At 36.5% G+C, this 16,791-nt stretch overlaps 1 protein-coding gene across 1 annotated transcript in view; it reads left to right on the top strand.

Annotated features, from left to right (window-relative positions):
• Window positions 1-4,429, top strand: part of PLCL1 (phospholipase C like 1 (inactive)) — a 353,594-nt gene extending 349,165 nt beyond the window's left edge. Inside the window, exon 6 of the mRNA XM_068544718.1 lies at window positions 3,123-4,429. Within this exon, the coding sequence (XP_068400819.1) occupies window positions 3,123-3,305 (183 nt within the window). The 3' untranslated portion in view covers window positions 3,306-4,429. The remainder of the gene's footprint in view (window positions 1-3,122) is intronic.
• The last annotated feature ends 12,362 nt before the right edge of the window (window positions 4,430-16,791 follow it).

Below are 16,791 nucleotides of genomic sequence, written 5' to 3'. Positions count from 1 at the left end.
ATCTATGTCCATGCCACTCTCTCACTTTGTCCCAGCTTACCCTTCCCCCTCCCCATATCCTCAAGTCCATTCTCTAGTAGGTCTGTGTCTTTATTCCCGTCTTGCCCCTAGGTTCTTCAAGACAATTTTTTTTTTTTTTAGATTCCATATATATGTGTTAGCATATGGTATTTGTTTTTCTCTTTCTGACTTACTTCACTCTGTATGACAGACTCTAACTCCATCCACCTCACTACAAATAACTCAATTTCATTTCTTTTTCTGGCTGAGTAATATTCCATTGTATATATGTGCCATATCTTCTTTAACCATTCATCTGTTGATGGACACTTAGGTGGCTTCCATGTCCTGGCTATTGTAAATAGAGCTGCAATGAATATTTTGGTACATGACTCTTTTTGAGTTATGGTTTTCTCAAGGTATATGCCCAGTAGTGGGATTGCTGGGTCGTATGGTAGTTCTATTTTTAGTTTTTAAACGAACCTCCATACTGTTCTCCATAGTGGTTGTATCAATTTACATTCCCACCAACAGGGCAAGAGGGTTCCCTTTTCTCCACACCCTCTCCAGCATTTATTGTTTGTAGATTTTTTGATGATGGCCATTCTGACCAGTGTGAGATGATATCGCATTGTAATTTTGATTTGCATTTCTCTAATGATTAATGATGTTGAGCATTCTTTCATGTGTTTGTTGGTAATCTGTATATCTTCTTTGGAGAAATGTCTATTTAGGTCTTCTGCCCGTTTTTGGATTGGGTTGTTTGTTTTTTGGATATTGAGCTGCATGGGATGCTTGTAAATTTTGGAGATTAATCCTTTGTCAGTTGCTTCATTTGCAAATATTTCTCCCATTCTGAGGGTTGTCTTTTCATCTTGTTTATGGTTTCCTTTGCTGTGCAAAAGCTTTTAAGTTTCATTAGGTCCCATTTGTTTATTTTTGTTTCCAACAAATAGCTTTTCAACATTTTTTGTAATCTTTAAAACTGTGAGGAAGACAGAAGAATATTTTCATAGTTTTTACAGGAGATAAAATGGCCCGGGGGAAATTGTTGGAGCTAAAAGCAAAACTAAGATACTCTGACTTTTCTCTCCGCCAACGTATCTTGGTGCATGTTATCTTCCTGTAGACTCTGTAGATCCCATCTCTAAGTTCTGTCCGACTGTGCCACCTGGTTAATGATTGTCTTTTTATCCGTGTTGTTTCCATGGGTGACAATGACTGACTGGGAGTCTTTACTGTGCTTTGTAGAGAGCGCACAGTTTGCCTTGAAGGGAGGCCATATCATGTAGCGGTTAAGACTACAGATTCTGGAGCCAACTGCTGGACTTTATTTCAACCCCAGCTCCACCACTTAGCAGCTGTGTGAGTCGGGAAGGAGGATCACTCTGGGCCTCCGTTTTCATTGTAAACTTAAAGTAAGAAAAGAGCCTATTTTGTGGGGATGTTGTGACAAATAATGAACATTTGTAAAGTATGAAGAAGAATGCCTGTAGAGAGTGAGCACTTTCTATGTTGTATTATTATCATTATCGCTTCAGGATTGCATTTTTCAAAGTGGATGTGACTTTTTTTAACGTCCAGAGGGGACTCATTATGCCTATACTCCCCAAGTCCTGCTTGTGTCGTGCATATTTTTCCCTTAGAAAGTCCATCTCTATCTGAAAGAGTGTTCATTCTCTAGTCTCTAGTTTTAGTCTAAATTATAAACGTGGTGTGTGGAACAGGGCACAGAACCGAGAGGCAGAAGACCTGGACTTTCGTCCCAGCTCAGTCATTAACCAGCTGTGACCTTGGGTCAGTCACGTCACCTCATCAGGCTCAGCGTCTTTTCTCCTCATGAGAAGGCTAAACTATACAACTTCCAAGTCTACTTCTAAAATCCCAGTCCATGATTGAGGTTGGGGGTAAGTTCACCTTAACAAAAGTATTAGGCAAAGTTATACTTATTCATCCCATATATTTAAAGGCTCTTGTTTGAAGGATTTTATGACATGAGATAGAACTGGCAAGTGCTTGTACAGATTTTGAAGAAAGAAGTATTCCAAGGCATTTTTAATGCAAGGCATTTTTAATTTTAGGGACCTCATACACCCTAAGGTAAAAGCTTTCATCAAATTAAAGAGATCAAACAGTGTATGATGAAGTACCTTGCATAAAATAGGTGACTTACCATTTCTCGAAGTCTCTGCTTTGTAGAGGAACTCTCCAGCAGCTCATGTAACCTCCAGTTTCAAGGTCACACTCTCAAGCATTGTCGTGAGAATGGAGGGAGAGACGGAACTCCTTCCTCTTTTATCTGTACACAACGGAAACATGTTCTGGCTTCCCCACACTTACTCCTTCAGCCCCTTGGGCCAGTGTCAGCATATACACTTGATCATTATAGCAATGAACTAAAACAAGAAAAAAAATAATGGGAAAAGATCTTTCTCAGACTGATATAACTGACAACTGATGACTTCCTGTGATCCTCGTTTGCTTTTTTGTTTTGATTGACACACTAAGCCTCTGGAGCCTCTCTCCATCAGCCAGATGGGAACATTGTCCTTAGGATAATAGAAAAGAACATGAGTAGCTAGGAACTTATCAAAAGGCAGGCTGCAGCGATGACCCAATATACTAAAAACCAGCTTACCAAGCATAAGGGTGTGTGATTTACTTTACAGAGATTTGCTTTGTAAGCTCTCGTACGCTAAGAAGCTGATTTAATTTTCAGTTCTTTGAGGAAGAACTTCTTCCCTTGTTTTCTGCCAAGCCTAGGAATGCTGGGCTGGGTGGGTTAGGAGTTACAGCAGTGTGTAGTCTCAAACCCTGGTGATGGAAGGGCTGATTGTCCTTGGTATGTTCAGAGAAGGGTCCCCAGATGGTGTTCCTTCCTACAGGAAATCTCCAGAGACTGCCAGCAACTACAGAGAAAATGGGGAAGGCTCAGGTTGAGGTCCTTGACCTAAAGAGCAAAGACCCTCAATAATGCAAGAAAAGGATGTTGGAAAAGTGGGCTCTCCAGTCTGAGTCTGTTTCCTCGCTGAGCAACAGCATGAAGGATATAGAGTGATGTCACTTAGGATCTGCCTGGCCCGTAACATTCTTCTTTGGTGTCTATTTCTGCCTGTTTGTAGGGCCAAGGAGATCTGTTGAAGAATGCCAAGAATGAAGCTATAGAGAACATGAAGCAGATCCAGCTGGCGTGCTTGTCTTGTGGCCTTAGTAAAGCCCCCAGCAGTGGTGCCGAGGCCAAGAGCAAGCGCAGCCTGGAGGCCATAGAGGAGAAGGAGAGCAGCGAGGACAATGGGAAGCTGTGACCCTGAGCGCCAGCCACACCTTCACCCAGCCTTCCTGCCAAGGACTCTGGTTTTTCCTTCTGGTTTTCTTTCTTTAAGCTTTTTAGAAGTTCACAAAAAGATGCCCTCTCTTGGGTATTGGACATAAACAGATATTTTCACAATGTCAGTATTTTAACGTAGTTAATTTATCTAAGTTAAAACCTTTAGTAGCAGTGTTCTAAAATTCTGAGATGTGTGTACACACTCACATATGGATGTGGGTGGAAGTGTGTGTGTGTGTGTGTGTGTGTGTGAGAGAGAGCGAGCGAGAGACAGAGACAGAGAGAGATAGAGAGAGAGAGACAGAGAGGGAGAGAGAGAGAGAGAGAGAGCAAAAGAGAAAGACTGAGAGATAGGTGGGGACGGGAGAGAGAGAGATTGAGATGCTGTTAAAATCTATTCTGTGTTGCATTATTCATTTAGTAAGTTATTACTTTATCATTTTGGGACAAATTTGTTAATCTGAAATTCTAAAAAGCACTTAACTACAACCTGTTGCTGTGTTTAATTTTACTTCTCTACCTTTGTCATTTAATTTGGAGATCATAACACAGCTTATAATTGAAGGAAGCCAAATTTATCATGCATAGATGTTTTAATAGATTAAATATAGATTAGACAAATTCCTAAGAATCATAGTAGAAATAAAAGTGAATGAAGGATAAACAACTGATCAGAATTTCTGGGAAGATCAGCAAAGTCTTCAGTCAGTGAACTCTTTAAAATATTTATTAAATAAAATCAATTTTTAGAAAGTTTTCTGTAGTTGTTTACTTTTCAGTGGAAAAGCTGATCATAAGTGAATTTATACCCACTTATGTGGTACTCTGAAACACCATGAAAACTGTTGAAATCAGGATTTTGATGTGACAACGATATTCAGTTATGAAATTTCAAGGTTGTGATTTATAGGAAGGTCTCATTCTTCCTAACTGGGAATCTTAGCATTCATTTGCTATAACAGACATGGGCAGCTAGGAGGTCTTGGCTTTCATTGCATTTAATTGAGTACTACATTTAAATTTAAAGACATTGTTCAAACAATATCATATCATCACCTTGAGCTGATATAAATTCTGTGGGTCAGATAACGTTGTGATGATTTAAGGACTAACTAATTACAAAGTATCTATGATATAATTTTAACACATACAGAAAAACATACACACAAAAGAAGCAAATGACTAATTAGGGTACATTTATAATTGCATCCAGATCATTTTTACCCTAATATCTTCAGAAAGTACTTGAGTGTAATATGTTTGTTACCTCCAACAGAACTAAATGTTCTATGGTTATGAAAATATATCTATTTAAAACATTGCTTTTATTTTGAAAAGCTTCTTAATTAATTTGGTTAACAAATATGCTAATTCGGGGGAACCTAGGGAAGATCATTGCTGAAATTTTGCAAATATAAACATCTTCTATAGCAACTGTGTTAAGTTATTTCTGACTTCTTAACACTATTATGTTCATGTTGCACATTACTGAGAGAGTAAAGATATGAAACAACACTTTTATTGTTCTCTTTTATTGTGAATTAATTGAAAAAAGAACGATAATGAAAATGAATTACTATATTAAAAATATCTTACAGGATATGATATTCCCATGGACCAGATATGATGATATTTCTCCCTAGGTTTAAAACTGGGCGCTTGGGAAGACACATGATCTCATTTGAAGGTAGGTTTCCAGTGGTACTACAATAGGCTGAAAAAGTGTCTTTACCCTCCATTATACTTACCCTTCGCAGTGGAAGGAATAGTGGAATGCAGATATCTAAGCCCCTTATGATGAAAAAGAGGTGATATAGACAGAAACAAAACCCTCCTTGCATTAGCCAATTGGTTGGTTTCACCTATGGACCTCTTCACCTCCCTGAGTACCACGTGGAGAAATTCATGTCTTTACAGAGAGGTGGGAAGAGAAGCTAAAGGGTGGCAAACTTTCAAAGAATATTTATTCATGTCTTTACTTGAGGGTCAAATCCAATCCTTGAGAGTGACTTCTCTAGTTTATTCCATTTGTCCTGGGCCTCCACGCACACTTAGGCTCTAGTACCCAAATATTCTGGAGAACATGATATGATTCCACCTCATCTAATGCTCGTTCTGGTGTCAGCCACTCTCTGCTCCACTGCGCTGGGTATCCTTGAGGTAGGGATTGAGGTGTGGGGCAGAGAGGAGCTTTAGATTCTGAGAGTAGAGAAGTTGCCAGGGAAGAGGTCTTACCTCCTGATGGAATAGCAAAAACAAACATACAACCTTTTTTCATTATTATATTCTACGAGTGTCTGTTTTTTTTCCAAACTTGAACTTCTGTAGAAAAAGTCCCCTTCTCTCCACTTAGCTTTTGGCAATGCTAGGAAGGCAGGGTGGTAGATATTCATTCTATTTTTGTTTATTAATTTTTACATTACCCAGGGAATTTGAGGTGGCGATGGTAGGTATTATCACTGATATTTTGTAGGTGAGAAAGCCAAAGGCCACTGATATAGTAAGTGGAAGAACTGACTTTGAATTCGGGTCTGTCCAAATTTTGTACAAGAGTATTTATTCAATGATTTTGATTTTTAATTTAATTCTCAAAACTTTAAACTAAACCATTAACTCTTTCCTTTACAACCACAAATTAAAAAAACTTCATCTTATTTTCTTATAATAAAATATTAATGATCAATATAAAAATGCAAAAATAGAAAAATATATAAAAAATAAAAATCTCCCACTATTACATTTAGATTTATACATCTTAGACACTGTTTAACATTTCTTTATACATATAAATGTGCTTTCATTTTTAACAAAAAATGAGATCATATTATATAAACTGTTTTGTAACAGGCTTTTTACAACAATAAAAACAATACATCATGGAGATCTTTTTATGTCAATAATATATATATGTACACTGGAGCTCTCAGCCTTTGAATTGAATCTAGTCCATAAATGACATATTTTATTTGGTCACTGAATTTTTTCAAAAAATTCTAAACAATAGACAACTTTTAAATATGAGGAGATTTCACATAAAAACTTCAATTTTCTACTTCTTTTAAAATATTAGGTACACTGACAACACTAGACCCTCCCCCACTTCTTACTTGGCATCAATTGATTGGAGTTGCCCTCTTCAAAAGGCGCATGTGCTATCCAGTTTGCCAAAGAGCCTCTTTACTCATTTATGTTACATCTTGCTCCTGTGGACATCTTAGGTGGTGATCCTTGATCCAAATCATTATTTATAATTATGACATAGTGTCTTTCTATATGGATTATCATGACATATTTAACCCATCTCCTGTTGCTAGACTTTTCTTTCCTAAATTTTTTGTTATATAAGCATTGCGGTGATGAAAATCCACTTTTGCAAAATTTCCATATCCCAGAGTCTTTAGGATAAATTTCTAGAAGTGGAATAATTGGTCAAAGAATAGATATATTTTTTAGGGATTTTGTGATACATTGCCATATAGTCTCTGGAAAACTTGTCCAATTTAATTTCCTACCATAAGTTTATGAAAGTGCTCAAATCTTGGCTAATACTAAATTTAATTTTTTTTTACTTTCATCTTTGCCAGTCTACTAGGTTAAAAATCTTATTTCTCTTTATCTTTAGTCTCTAGTGAAATTGAACACATGTTAGTATGTTCATTGACTGTAAATAATCTCATAGAGATTGTCTTTGTTTTCTGATCATTTTTGGGTGTGGTGGTAAATTTTTATCTTTTATTATTTATTTTTAAGAGGCATTTACTTAAGAATCTTAACCCTGTGTTTGTCATGTGTGTTGCTAATGTCTTTTGATGTATAGATCCCTAATTTAATCCAAGTTATGCTTTTTTTCCCTTTATGGTTGGTGTTAAGACATCTTTGGCCTGGATGTTCATGAAGATATTCTCTTATATTACCTGCTAGTAGCTTTCTTGTTTTCCTTTTCACATTTAAATTTACAAGTCCCCTAAAATGATTTTTGTGTATAGCGTAAGGTATAGGCCCTATTCCATCTTTTCCCAACATGGATAATCAGTTGACCCAGTCCATTTATTGTAAAGACTGTCCTTTGTCCATGACTCTACAGTGCCACCCTTGTGAAAAATGAAGCACGCATGTATGTGTGTGTCTCTTTATGGAATCTCTATTCAGTTCCATTGGTCTATGTCTGTCCTGGCAATATTACTGTACTGTCTTCATTGCTATAGTTTTATAATGTTCTGATATCAGAGAATGTGGGCTCCCACTTCTCTTCTTTTCAGAATTTTCTTGGTTATTTTTGGCTCTTTTATTTTTCATATGGATTGTAGAATCAGCTTGTCAATTTCCCTCAGGCACCTCCTGGAATTTTGGTTGGTATTACACTGAAAGTATGGTATCATTTTGGGGAGTTCTGATAAATATACATATTAATTGTTCCAATCCATTCATGTGGTATATTTCTCCATTTTTAAGACCTTATTTAATTTCTCTTAATACAATTTTATAGATTTCTGTGTAAAGGTTTTGCACATCTTTCATTAGATTTATTCCTAGGTATTTGATGTTTCTCTTGCTGTTAGAAATAGTAACATTTTAAAATTTAAATTTCCAAATTGCTTATTTATGGTATATAGAAAATACAATAGATTGTTTTGTGATGGCCATGTATAAAGTAAACTTGCTAAACTCACTTCTAATTACCTCTGTATCATTTTGGATTTTATAGGTACATAATCATGTCATTTGCAAATAATGAGGTTTTTTTTTTTTGTTTGTTTCTGATCCTTATACATTTTGTTTATGTATTTTATTTGCTTTTCTTGCTTTGTTGAACTGGCTAAAACCTTCAGTACAATATTCAATAGAAGTGATGTTAGTGAACATTCTTTCTCATTCCCAATCCATTCCCAATCTCAGGGGAAAGTTTCCAATGTTTCATCATTAGTTATGATGCATACTCTAGATTTTGGTAGATTTTCTTGGGGAATTAAAAAAATTTTAAATGTAACTTTTGCCATTTATATAGAGATAAAACTATAAAACCCTTAGGAAAAATATAGGAGTAAATTTTGTGATCTTGGGTTAAGGTCATGAATTTTAGGTGTGACACCAAAAAAAAAAAAGAAAAGGACAAAAGAAGAAATAAGATTAGACTTCATCAAAATGAAAACTTCCGTACTTAAAAGGACACCATCAATAAAGTGAAAAGACAATCCACAGAATGTTTGCAAATTACATATCTGATAAAGGCTGGAATCAGAATATAAAAAGAACTACTACAACATAATAAAAAGACAACCCAATTTTAAAAATGGACAAAGGATCTGAATAGACATTTTTTCAAAGAAGACAGACAAAGATGCTTAACATCATTAACCATCAGGAAAATTTAAATAAAAAACCACAGTGGGAATACCATTTTACATCCACTAGGATAGCTATAATAGAAGAGGCAGCTAATAACAAGTTTTAGTGAGGATGAAGAGAAGTTAGAACCATCATACAGTGCTGGTGGAAATGAAAAATGGTGCAGCTGCTTTGGAAAACAGCCCGGCATTTAATCAGAAGTTTAAACATAGTTACCACAGACCAGCAATTCTATTCCTGGGTATACACCCAAGAGAAATAAAAACATATGTTCACACAAAAACTTGTACACAAATGTTCATAGCAGCATTATTCATAATGGCCAAAAAGTGGAAACAATCCAAATGTCCATCAACTGATGAAAGGATAAACAAAAATAGTACCTCCATACAATGAATTATTCAACAATAAAAAGAAATGAAATACTGATAAATGCTACAACATAAATGATTCTTGAAAACGTTAATGCTAAGTAAAGGAAGCCGGATATAAAGGCCAATTACTGTATGACTCCATTTATGTGAAATGTCCATAATCGGCAAATCAATGGAGACAGAAAGTACACTAGTGGTTGGCAGGGTCTGGGGCTGGGTGGAATGGGGAATGACTGCTAGCGGACATGAAGTTTCTTTTTGGGGTGATGAAAATATTCTGGAATTAGATAGTGGTGATTGTTGCACAACTTTGTGAGTGTACTAAAAACTACTGTGCAGTTTAAAAGAATGAATTTTATGGTATGTAAATTACTAGTAAAATGGTTATTTAAAAAAGAAACATAAAAAAGAATTTATGTACTGAACAAAACACCAGTAAATAGTGGAATAACTCTAAGAAGTCTAATATATCTGGAATTGGAGAGAAGGTGGGGGCAAAGAAAAATGTTTGAGAAAATAATGATGGAAAAAACTCATTTTTATTGAAAACTGTAATGCCGCAGAACCAAGAATCTTAAAAATGTTCCAAGGACTAGAGACAGGAAAACAATGAAGGCACATCATAATCATTAAATTGTTCAAAAGTAGTGATAAGGAGAAAAATTTTAAAGTAGACAGTGAAATAAGATATGTATGTATGTTTGTTTCTTATCTGCGGTCAATAGTCGTCCCAAAATGTTAAGTAGAAAATTCCAGAAATAAAAATTCATAAGTTTTAGATTGTATGCTTTTCTGAGCAGTGTGATGAAATCTCACATTGTCCTGCTTCATCCTGCCTGGATCCCCAACCATTGACATTGTATCATCAGAAGAGCAGTAGTAGCCAAATGCTATGTCACAGTGCCTATGGCATTCAACTCACTTCATCTTATTGCATAGGCAATCTATCATCGCATGTCATCACAAGAAGTAGGGTGAGTACAGCACAATGAAATATTTTGAGAGAGAGAGAGAGAAAGAGCTCATATTCACATAACTTTTATTACAGTATATTGTTATAATTGTTCTATTTTATTATTAGTTGTTAATCTCTTACTGTGCCTGATTTATAAATTAAACTTTATCATAGGTATGTATGTATAGGAAAAAACCTGTCATATACAGAGTTTTGTACTACCCATGATTTCAGGCATCCACTGGGGGTCTTAAAACATGTCTTCTGTCGATAAGGGGAGACTACTGTACAGAGAAAATAAGGAAGACAGGAGATTTCTCAGTGTAATCCATTCAAGTGAGGGGACAATGGAGCAACATTCTTTAAAATAATGGAAGAGAAGGAAAAACTTAATCTTAGAATCCTATAACCAGTGAAAGTGCCATTCAAAAATAAAGATGATGTAAAGAATTTCAAGCGCTGAAAGACGTAATCACAAGCATACCTGCACTACAAGATATGTTTAAAGGAAGTGGTTGTGACTTTGTTAAATTATCATTTGTTAAGTAGAGTCCCAGGGTGTTGGATGGTGAGGTTCAACAAAAGACCACAAGGGAATTGAAATAGGAAAGTTTATTACTCATAGGTCCTAGAGGAGGTACACAGCACACCTTGAGGGGCCACAAGGGGAGGCCAAGGCAGGATGCAGACAGAGGAAGAGTGGTGGGATTGGGGGCACTTGCCTTTATGAGTGTCTGCATGTGGACTGCTTTGACGTTTCCTGGCCAATGATGAATTGGTGAATTCAAACCCAAAAGAGCAGGGGTTTGGTAAGCCTTGTAGGGTTCTTATCTTTCTTTTTTTAACACCTTTATTGGAGTATAATTGCTTTACAATGGTGTGTTAGTTTCTGCTTTTATAACAAAGTGAATCAGCTATACATATACATATATACCCATATCTCTTCCCTCTTGCGTCTCCCTCCCACCGTCCCTATCCCACCCCTCTAGGTGGTCACAAAGCACTGAGCTGATCTCCCTGTGCTATGCGGCTGCTTCCCACTAGCTATCTATTTTACATTTGGTAGTATATATAAGTCCATGCCACTCTTTCACTTTGCCCCAGCTTACCCTTCCCACTCCCCGTGTCCTCAAGTCCATTCTCTATACGTTTGCGTCTTTATTCCTGTCCTGCCCCTAGATTCTTCAGAACTTATTTTTTTTTTTTTTAGATTCCATACATATGTGTTAGCATATGGTATTTATTTTTCTCTTTCTGACTTACTTCACTTGGTATGACAGTCTCTAAGTCAATCCACCTCACTACAAATAACTCAATTTCGTTTCTTTTCATGGCTGAGTAATATTCCATTGTATATATGTGCCACATCTTCTCTATCCATTCATCTGTCAATGGACACTTAGGTTGCTTCCATGTGCTGGATATTGTAAATAGTGCTGCAATGAACATTTTGGTACATGACTCTTTTTGAATTATGGTTTTCTCAGGGTATATGTCCAGTAGTGGGATTGCTGGGTCATATGGTAGTTCTATTTTTAGTTTTTAAACGAACCTCCATACTGTTCTCCATAGTGGTTGTATCAATTCACATTCCCACCAACAGTGCAAGAGGGTTCCCTTTTCTCCACACCCTCTCCAGCATTTATTGTTTATAGATTTTTTGATGATGGTCATTCTGACTGGTGTGAGGTGACACCTATTGTAGTTTTGATTTGCATTTCTCTAATGATTAGTGATGTTGAGCATCCTTTCATGTGTTTGTTGGTAATCTGTATATCTTCTTTGGAGAAATGTCTATTTAGGTCTTCTGCCCATTTTTGGATTGGGTTGTTTGTTTTTTTGATATTGAGCTGCATGAGCTGCTTGTATATTTTGGAGATTAATCCTTTGTCAGTTGCTTCATTTGCAAACATTTTCTCCCATTCTGAGGGTTGTCTTTTCATCTTGTTTATGGTTTCCTTTGCTGTGCAAAAGCTTTTAAGTTTCATTAGGTCCCATTTGTTTATTTTTGTTTTTATTTCCATTTCTCTAGGAGGTGGGTCAAAAAGGATCTTGCTGTGATGTATGTCATAGAGTGTTCTGCCTATGTTTTCCTCTAAGAGTTTGATAGTGTCTGGCCTTACATTTAGGTCCTTAATCCATTTTGAGTTTATTTTTGTGTATGGTGTTAAGGAGTGTTCTAACACCATACACAATTTCATTCTTTTACACGTAGCTGTCCAGTTTTCCCAGCACCACTTATTGAAGAGGCTGTCTTTTCTGCATTGTATATTCTTGCCTCCTTTATCAAAAATAACGTGACTATATGTGTGTGGGTTTTTTTCTGGGCTTTCTATCCTGTTCCATTGATCTATATTTCTGTTTTTGTGCCAGTACCACACTGTCTTGATTACTGTAGCTTTGTAGTATAGTCTGAAGTCTGGGAGCCTGATTCCTCCAGCTCCATTTTTCTTTCTCAAGATTGCTTTGGTTATTCGGGGCTTTTGTGTTTCCATACAAATTGTGAAATTTTATGTTCTAGTTCTGTGAAAAATGTCATTGGTAGTTTGATAGGGATTGAATTGAATCTGTAGATTGCTTTGGGTAGCAAAGTCATTTTCACAATGTTGATTCTTCCAATCCAAGAACATGGTGTATCTCTCCATGTGTTTGTATCATCTTTAATTTCTTTCATCAGTGTCTTATAGTTTTCTGCATACAGGTCTTTTGTCTCCTTATGTAGGTTTACTCCAAGTATTTTATTCTTTTTGTTGCAATGGTAAATGGGAGTGTTTCCTTAATTTCTCTTTCAGATTTTTCATCATTAGTGTATAGGAATGCAAGAGATTTCTGTGCAATATTTTTGTATCCTGCTACTTTACCGAATTCATTGATTAGCTCTAGTAGTTTTCTGATAGAGTCTTTAGGATTCTCTATGTATAGTATCATGTCATCTGCAAACAGTGACAGCTTTACTTCTTCTTTTCCAATTTGGATTCGTTTTATTTCTTTTTCTTTTCTGATTGCTGTGGCTAAAACTTCCAAAACTATGTTGAATAATAGTGGTGAGAGTGGGCAACCTTGTCTTGTTCCTGATCTTAGTGGAAATGGTTTCAGTTTTTCACCATTGAGGACAATGTTGGCTGTGGGCTTGTCATATATGGCCTTTATTATGTTGAGGTAAGTTCCCTCTATGCCCACTTTCTGGGGGCTTGTATCATAAATGGGTGTTGAATTTTGTCAAAAGCTTTTTCTGCATCTATTGAGATGATCATATGGTTTTTATCCTTCAATTTGTTAATATGGTGTATCACATTGATTGATTTGCGTATATTGAAAAATCCTTGCATTTATGTGATAAACCCCACTTGATCAAGGTGTATGATCCTTTGAATATGCTGTTGGATTCTGTTTGCTAGTATTTTGTTGAGGATTTTTGCATCTATGTTCATCAGTGATATTGGCCTGTAGTTTTCTTTCTTTGTGACATCTTTGTCTGGTTTTGTTATCAGGGTGATGGTGGTCTCGTAGAATGAGTTTGGGAGTGTTCCTCCCTCTGCTATATTTTGGAAGAATTTGAGAAGGATAGGTGTTAGCTCTTCTCTAAATGTTTGATAGAATGAAGCCATCTGGTCCTGGGCTTTTGTCTGTTGGAAGGTTTTTAATCACAGTCTCAATTTCAGTGCTTTTGATTGGTCTGTTTATATTTTCTATTTCTTCCTGGTTCAGTCTGAGAAGGTTGTGCTTTTCAAAGAATTTGTCCATTTCTTCCAGGTTGTCCATTTTATTGGCATATAGTTGCTTGTGGTAATCTCTCATGATCCTTTGTATTTCTGCAGTGTCAGGTGTTACTTCTCATTTTTCATTTCTAATTCTATTGAGTTGAGTCTTCTCCCTTTTTTTCTTGATGAGTCTGGCTAATGGATTGTCAATTTTGTTTATCTTCTCAAAGAACCAGCTTTTAGTTTTAGTTGATCTTTGCTATTGTTTCCTTCATTTCTTTTTCATTTATTTCTGATCTGATCTTTATGCTTTCTTTCCTTCTGCTAGCTTTGGAGTTTTTTTGTTCTTCTCTAATTGCTTTCGGTGTAAGGTTAGGTTGTTTATTTGAGATGTTTCTTGTTTCTTGAGGTAGGATTGTATTGCTATAAACTTCTCTCTTAGAATTTCTTTTGCTGCATCCCATAGGTTTTGGGTCATCATGTTTTCATTGCCATTTGTTTCTAGGTATTTTTTGATTTCCTCTTTGATTTCTTTAGTGATCTCTTGGTTATTAAGTAGTGTATTGTTTAGCCTCCATGTGTTTGTATTTTTTACAGTTATTCTCCAGTAATTGATATCTAGTCTCATAGCATTCTGGTTGGAAAAGATACTTGATAAAATTTCAATTTTCTTAAATTTACCAAGGCTTGATTTGTGACCCGAGATATGATCTATCCTGGAGAATGTTCCATGAGCACTTGAGAAGAAAATGTATTCTGTTGTTTTTGGATGGAATGTCTTATAAATATCAGTTAAGACCACCTGGTTTAATGTATCATTTAAAGCTTGTGTTTCCTTATTTATTTTCATTTTGGATGATCTGTCCATTGGTGAAAGTGGGGTGTTAAAGTCCCCTACTATGATTGTGGTACTGTCTATTTCCCCTTTTATGTCTGTTACTATTTGCCTTGTGTATTGAGGTGCTCCTATGTTGGGTGCATAAATATTTACAGTTGTTATATCTTCTTCTTGGATTGATCCCTTGATCATTATGTCGTGTCCTTCTTTGTCTCTTGTAATAGTCTTCATTTTAAAGTCTATTTTGTCTGATATGAGAATTGCTACTCCAGCTTTCCTTTGATTTCCATTTGCATGGACTATCTTTTTCCATCCCCTCACTTTCAGTCTGTATGTGTCCCTAGCTCTGAAGTGGGTCTCTTGTAGACAGCATATGTATGGGTCTTGTTTTTGTATCCATTCAGCCAGTCTATGTCTTTTGGTTGGAGTTTTACTTTTACTTGGGAAATAGTGAGTTTGTAGAGTCGGTGTTTTTCAGCTTAAAAAGCTTTCCTTTTTGGGGGCTTCCCTGGTGGCGCAGTGGTTGAGAATCTGCCTGCCAGTGCAGGGGACACGGGTTCGAGCCCTGGTCTGGGAGGATCCCACATGCCACGGAGCAGCTAGGCCTGTGAGTCACAATTACTGAGCCTGCGCGTCTGGAGCCTGTGCTCCGCAACAAGAGAGGCCGCGATAGTGAGAGGCCCACGCACCGCGATGAAGAGTGGCCCCCGCTTGCCACAACTAGAGAAAGCCCTCGCACAGAAACGAAGACCCAACACAGCCATAAATAAATAAATAAATAAATAAATACATACATACATACATAAAATTAAAAAAATATATATCCATGGACTCCCATATGCCTATGTAATAATCCACGAGCTCATTAAAAAGCTTTCCTTTTTGTATTTTCCTGTGTGTGTGTTTTGGGACATAGTTGCTTTCATGTAGGTGCTGAAGTTTCTTCAGGAAAGGCAGTTGGCCATATCATCATCATATCCTTTCCTTAATCTTTCCTGTAATCCTGGTATTTTTCTGCGTTTTTCTTTGTATTCTGGGAGATTTTCTTGTGACTTTCCTTTACAACAAAGTTTCCGTCTTTTACAATTTTGCTGCTTAATATTTGACCATGTTTTTCATTTCAAATATTTCTGCAGTTTAGGTAGGGTTTAACAGGGGTACCCACCTCTGTTCCACTCAGTGTCAGTTGGGATGATTTGAAGGTTAGGGGCCAGAATCATTTGAAGACTTTTTCCTGCCCATGGCGGGCCGTGGATGTTGGCTGTTGGCTGAGGATTTAAATGGACGATCTACAAGTAGCCTCTGCAAGTAGCCTGGGCTTCCTCAGAGCACGGTGGCTGGGTCTCAAGAGTAAGTGTCCCTCAAGAGAGCGAGGCAGGACAAAGCTGCGTCACCTTGTATAACTTAGCCTTGTAAGGCACACAGTGCCATTTCTACCACATTACATCTGTTGAAGCAGCACAAAGGCACACCCAGTATCAAGGAGGGGTGGGATAGATTTCTACACTTACGGAAGTGGGGTGAGGCTCTAAAAGAGCGTGTGAAACCAGAAACATTCCTCTTGCCATTTTTGGAAATTTTAATCTTCCACAGAGAAATTAAGTAATTTTCCCAAGGTCACATGACAATAATGAAGCAAGATTTCTTTTTTCATAGAAATCATTTCTTCTTACATTTTACTGAGTGTAAAAGAGATGCCATCTCAAATTTTCTTAAACGTTTATAAGTATGACCTTCCACAACTCTTGTGTTATGGTCATGTTCCTTTATGGTGTAGGGGTATTTTTTAGAGTCTTTTATGATACAAAATATTTTTATAACTTCATATGGATTTATCTTGTGATTACTCTTGTAATATTTTAATTTAAGAAAATTTTTTTCTTAAGAAATGACACGAGTTTATTCTTGCTAGATTTCCTCAGTTTTAGCTAGGATGTTTTTAAAACCCTTAAAATTTAAGTGAAGAACTAAATCTTTGATTTTAAGCCAGAGGATCTGATGTTACTTATTTAGTGATCTAGTTGCCTTAGGGGTAAGGACTTGTGACTTACCATAGTCTCAAGTGTTCCAGTTCCTAATAAAAAGACAACCTTGTAATGAAAGGGAATGATTTTACATGATTTATTTATTTTATTCCCAAATGGTGTAGTATTTTGTTTTGCAACATTCTTACATTTTATGACAGTTTCTATGATTCTCATTCATCTGGTGAGGAAACCAAGGCATCTTTCTTTGTCCAGGGGTCCCTA

This window comes from Eschrichtius robustus, chromosome 5 (genome assembly GCF_028021215.1).
Source record: "Eschrichtius robustus isolate mEscRob2 chromosome 5, mEscRob2.pri, whole genome shotgun sequence".
NCBI lineage: Eukaryota > Metazoa > Chordata > Mammalia > Artiodactyla > Eschrichtiidae > Eschrichtius > Eschrichtius robustus.
The sequence above is the reverse complement of the archived record's forward strand: the minus strand, read 5'-3'. Positions and strand labels throughout refer to the sequence as shown.